This window comes from Oncorhynchus tshawytscha, linkage group LG08, assembly GCF_018296145.1.
Source record: "Oncorhynchus tshawytscha isolate Ot180627B linkage group LG08, Otsh_v2.0, whole genome shotgun sequence".
Lineage (NCBI taxonomy): Eukaryota > Metazoa > Chordata > Actinopteri > Salmoniformes > Salmonidae > Oncorhynchus > Oncorhynchus tshawytscha.
Window position 1 is genome coordinate 49,754,186 of NC_056436.1, and position 6,000 is coordinate 49,760,185.

General features: G+C 47.3%; 1 protein-coding gene across 1 annotated transcript in view; it reads right to left on the minus strand.

Moving 5' to 3' along the window:
- Positions 1 to 5,768, minus strand: part of apln (apelin) — a 29,149-nt gene extending 23,381 nt beyond the window's left edge. Inside the window, exon 1 of the mRNA XM_024429568.2 lies at positions 5,549 to 5,768. Within this exon, the coding sequence (XP_024285336.1) occupies positions 5,549 to 5,615 (67 nt within the window). The 5' untranslated portion in view covers positions 5,616 to 5,768. The remainder of the gene's footprint in view (positions 1 to 5,548) is intronic.
- Positions 5,769 to 6,000: the final 232 nt, after the last annotated feature.

Sequence of the window (6,000 nt, forward strand, 5' to 3'; positions counted from 1 at the left end):
GTTGAGATGTTCCGCCGCTACTTGACTAAACGTTCTGCCTGATCGAGACATACGGTTCTGTATCCCGCTTCTTGTTTTCCTCTTTCACAAACATCTGTTCATGGTCAGGGGCCAGCAAAGAAAGGAGGGAACCGTTCTCTCTCCTCATCAGTAAATGAGATCGAGAAAGAGGTACTGTGGGAGGTCCAGCCCCACTCCAAATATGGCCATTAGGAAACATATTGAGAGATTCCACCTATCTGTCACAGGCTGGTTGACCCACGATGGAGCGCTCTCTCTCTCTCTCTCTCTCTCTCTCTCTCTCTCTCTCACTCTCTCTCTCTCTCTCTCTCTCTATCTCTCCCTCTCTCTCTATCTCTCTCTCTCTCTATCTCTCCCTCTCTCTCTCTCTCTTCTGCATGCGTGAAATAGTCAAATACCATTAGTAAACAAACTACGCACAACGGCAACTTCCTCCCGCCGTGAATAATGTATTGTTTCATAAATGAATGATTCCCCGCGTAGCCCACTTGGGTATAGGAAGGAAAAGTGATCTGATGGTTTCTAGTTCCATGCGTTTCATTTAAATCGGGAGGGGTGGGGAGAGAAAGGAGGTACACCTCCACCACCTTGACTTTGTATGCGTGTCTTTGAGAGAATAAATAGGCATAGCCGAAATAAGGATATCCTGTGGCCTAGGGCCTGGGAGGTAAGACTAAACCCGGTGGGGGCACTGGTAAGTGTTCCCAAGCTCTGCTAAGCCCCCTTTGCACGGCCCATCGTCCCCAATGCATGATCCACGACTTCGGAGTTTGCATGAATCTCCCCAGTCCTCCTTATCAATAACAGTCCCTAACAAGTGCCAGCTGTGTCTTACCTTGGACCAGGTAAACGGACTGTGTCCATATTGAGTGTGCTGTCCGTGGTTTTAGCATTAATAGGGATACAAAGTTGCCTTTGGTTATATTTTCATTCCACTCTCTTTCTGTTTCACCTCATTCTAAAGTGATGTCCAGCTGCTCCTGTGTTTTCCAAGCATTGAATTATGGATATATGTCATGAAAGAACGAGATGAAACAAAACAGTGTTTGGCCACAAGAATTGATGGGAAATGATACCTGCGACCACCATTGTTCAAGAGTAATATTTTCCCCTTCCATGTTTTGCGTAAATTGACCGCGTAGGTAATTAAAGCTCCATTCATTCATTCCAACGGCTCCAGAATATATATTCAGTGGTTTTTGGTGTGCTGTTAATAAAAATGTCCACTCCGATTGTATCCCAATTGACACCCACTTTAAATGTAACACTTAATGTTTGAACAGGGAGTCATAAATCACGTTAATATTGAGCCCCTGGTGGAACTAGCGCAGCTTTTGAAAAATATCTGGCTTTGATTAAGCTATTGGGTGCGAGAATGGGAGTAACCTGGGCCTGGGGATAGGGATCTGGTGGTGCTTAGAAGAGGCCTGGCTAGCATGGTGGGTAACCCCAACCATCTGTCCCAGGGAAGCATTCTCATAGCTCTCATATGAGGGAGACAGACTATAAGGCCCGACTCCGGAACAGCTAGGGCCACATAATGGATTCTGGGTCAGGCAGAGGCAGAGAGCGTTTCAAGACTAATTGTTTTACTACCGTTGCATGCCACCTTTTATTGCTCTTGTTCGTCCACCTGCAACAATTTGGGAAGGCAAGTGAGACCACCAGCTGTGAAGTTTTTAGAGGCTTTTTAATATTTCAGTGTCGTTGCATGGCGCTCCCCTCGCCACTGAAAGCTTAAACAACCCTTGTGCTCCAAGATGGCCGCTCTCTCTCTGTCTCTCCTTTCTTTTTTTTCTTCTATTTTTCGCTCCCTGTGTCTTTCTCTCCTAATGCATAGGCCTACACCTCTGGCCGAAGTTCTAAGTGAGTTGATTTATTCATTCAGCGGATTTCTGAATTACAATACAGCGCCTCAGCAGTCGCATATGCTAACATCTTGGAGCCTACCGATTGACTTATGATCCCCCCCAAATCTCTTCCCTCTCCTCTAACGCAATTGTGGACGGTTTATATGAAGTCCACGGCGAGTGGGAGTTATACCAATGTACAGTATGAAGTGGCTTATTGCAAAAACATGAATAAAGTCCCAAGACTTTATTATTGAAGTCAACAAGACCCGACTGTTTTTTCAATACAGTAAATCGCAGGCTATGGATTTTGACTGGGGATTTAGGACTTTATTTTGGTTTCTCCATGTTTGTCATTCATTTACATGGCAGGCAAGTGGCGAGGTCAACAAGTAGTTAGCAAGTTAGTAGAGGTTGCTGATAAAATAATTTGCTCTTCCTGATTTGGGGGTGAAAGAATGAAACTAGGCCTACATGATGTGTCCATTCAGGATTGTCACCATGCACCATACTGTAGCCAGTGGTCAAACATTCTTGCTGTCTATTGCGCATGTCTGGTTGCCTCTGTAAAGAGACAGAGCCGTGAGTGTCTGTGACGTGTCTCTCAGACTACCTGTCCTATCTTGAAACTGATGGTTTGGCTCTGATTCTCTGCCAGCGTTGCGTAGAAAGGAAATCCAGGTTATTCACAATGTGTTATTCTGCATGTGTATCTGTGTGTGTGGGAGAGAACAAGACAAACCCAGCTGCCACTCACTCGCCCAACTAAGCTAGACCCTCTGAATGATTCCCCATAATCCCCTAATAACCTAACTACTGCGCCCACTCTGTCGCAAATGTTTTGCCCACCATTATTATGTTATTGCAGGACATCTGGAAAAGTTTGCCTGTTTTTGTTCTCTCTACGGCCCATATAATCACTGCAGCAACAGCGGACACAAAAAAAACCTCTTTACATTACCAGAGCCAGTGTGAAGGAGCTGGGATTATGATTTAAGGCTTCCTGGGTACTGTTAGCATAGGTCCCATTGATGTTGTTTCGCCAAATATCCTGGCTTTTCCTCGTCGCCTCCCCCTTTTTTTTATTGTTGAAAAGAAACATTGTGTGGATGTAGGTGCCTTAATGAGGGCCTGTATTTATTTTCTCCGGGCCTCTCTGTGGCTCTCCCTGACCCAGAAAGCACCACAGGTGCAGCTGAGTCGGGACTATGCTGGTGCCCGAATCCTGAGAACCGACAATACATCAAAGTTTAACACGGAATAATAGCATTGCTGACAGCTCACGTGAAATTGCCTCCCTACTCGAATGCAGATGATTTCTCCCATATATACTTCCAGTAAGAGGAGCCCTCCTATCATGCCCACCTCACAAAACCAACAACCACCTCACCTTTTCAAATGTGCCTGGGTGTCAACCGGGAGTCAACCAGGCCTCTAACATCACACACCTCAGAAGCATTGTGCCTTGTGTGTGTGTGTGTGTGTGGTGTGTGTGTGTCAGCATCTGTTGTTTTCCTCCTGTGCAACTCTCTGCATTTAGGGATTTGGGCGGAGGTGTTTCCGTGCCTGTGAAAGATGGGGTTTTGATATCTCGGCTGACAGGCCTGAGAGGCCAGACTGTTTCCACAATACGGATTGTTTACATACCAGCCCTTAAGAGTTAGAGGGGGAGGAAGACAAGTGATCACCTTCAGAATGAATTATGAATACCACATCTGAGGCTTTGCCTGCTCTCTCTTGCTCTCAAGGTAGAGTGTGCCTTTTTGAAGATGGGTAATTGAGGTACGGTATGCTGTCCAGGGATGGTGATATTAGAACCAGCAAGGCCACTGTAGTGCTACTGAATCTACTCGGTGACACTGAAGAACTGCCAGAGGGGAGTGTTAGATTGAGGTTCTGTCGCCTGTTGCACCATGAGCTCTGACTGCCAAACACACACACACAGACACACAAGCAGGCACACACACACACACACACGTCCCCACCCTTTCACCCTTTCTCTGCCTGACCACACAGAGCCTTCTCCCGACACCTTCCCGCGACAGCACAGTGCATGTAGCAGAGGCTGGTGCTGCACAGGCACAGACACAGACTCCAGCTCCAACTAGCAGCATCCATCTCTCCCCACACCCACTAACGCTGCTATACAGTAGCCTCCCTTTCTCCCTCTCAATGTAGACAATTCTACAGTACCAGCCAGGGAAACAGGCAAGGAGAAAGAGCAGATATAGGCAGCATGTCCTGAAAGACGTAGAATTATTTGAATAAGCATTTTTGAGCTCGCACAGCTTCTTTTCCTCCGTCATCAGAGCACAGGGAAGGGGACGTGTAGCGCGGTGGTGAGCTCTCGGGCGTGGAACATGGTCAGGCACACGCAGGGGCTGTGAAAAACGACACTGACCGTAATGCAGGATAATTGCTTCCCATTTACTCGTGTGGCCGAGACCAAAAATAGCACGTCACACCGTCATGAATGCAACGCTCGGAAGCATGGGAGACATGAGCTCTCACTGCTGCACCTTGCCATTTTATATGCCAAGTGTGGCCAGTATACCTCGCAGATGCATGTACAGTCAGGCACATAATACAAGTAGATATACACAGATGCACAATTATGTACACGCACATGCCGACCAGCAGTGGTTCATAGATAGATGTCAATCCTCAGAGAGGTAGCAAGAAGCATTGACACAAGACCCACTGTTGTGTTTTCACACTCCACTGTTACCTGCACCACATCTGCAGGCTGGCCAATGGTCAGCCCCCCACACACCTCCCACATCACTCAAGGCTCCTACTCCCATGACCCACCACTGAGAAATACCTCCAGATACTATTCTCCACGTTCGTTGTGGCTTGTCGTAATTTGTACGCACAGAGATTCTCATTTCACACTCGAGTCCAACACAATGGCTCCAGAGCTGCGGCAGCACCTTACGGAAATGTACTGTGACAAAGGAGCACAAATTGAGCTCCTCAAGAGACCATCCAACCATGCATCTAGGATTATGTGCCTCCCCCATAGACATTCTAAATACAATCCTCATCAGCAGCACACCAAATGAATCAGAGCATTGGATTACCATGAGAACAGGCATGAGCGTTGCTACAATGTAGTTATAGCAATACACTGATACATTATAAATGCATTAGATCAGGTGAAATTACATTTGTACAACCAGTTATGCCTCTACCAGCTATGGTTGATTTATTTCCCCACACTACCTTTGCAGTACATGTGCCATGCCATGGCCACTGTCCGTTTCATAACAGTCACAACAGTCATTTGGTAATACAGCCTTGACAACACTCAGCCACAGCACTCAGCATAGACAGCAATGGCCATCAATAAAAGCCCCTAAATATTTCATATGAGCCACAATCTCTGCTGTCCCTCAAGCTGAATCAAGTGAAAGCATATGACCTATAGCACCTTATAAACTTCAATACAAAATGCAGCCCCGGCAACAATAACATGGAAACCACTGCACTGCAGTACTGTACACAGTCAGGTGCTGAACTGATATTCCTTCCCTTTCAGTGGCACACAAGGCTAATCACACTGGGTAACTGATCAACTACAGCTGCCTTAGCCGAGCCTCAGGGCCGATATAGAGGGAGAAAATAGAAGGCATAGGGAGGCTACAGGCAGAAGCCCGAGCGAGCCCTGTACTCACCAGCACTGGCAGAACACAGCAGAGACACCAAGAGCACAATCACCAGCGTCAGGATCTTCACATTCATTTCTGCACTCCCCTCTGGCTCTCCGGTAGTCGCTAGCTGATATACTGTAGTGGTGTGTGTGTGTGGATGGGAGGGAGGGAGAGAGGCAGAGAGAGCGACTGAGCGAGCAAGGGAGAGAGAGGGAGAGAGAGAGAGAGAGAGACTGTTTGCTTCTCTCTCTGTGTGTGTGTAAGAGTGAGTGTGCGCGTGCCTCTGTATGCACCCTGGTGTGTGCGTGTGTTTGTGTGCCTGGGAGTGTGTGTGTGTGTCTGGCTGCCTGCCTGCCTGCCTGGTGCGTGTGTGTATTTCTGTATGTGTGTGTGTCTAAATGCGTATTTGTATATCAGTGTGTGACAACGCCACTCCAAGACTGAAGGCACGTCTTTATCTGAGCTCTCCCACGGAG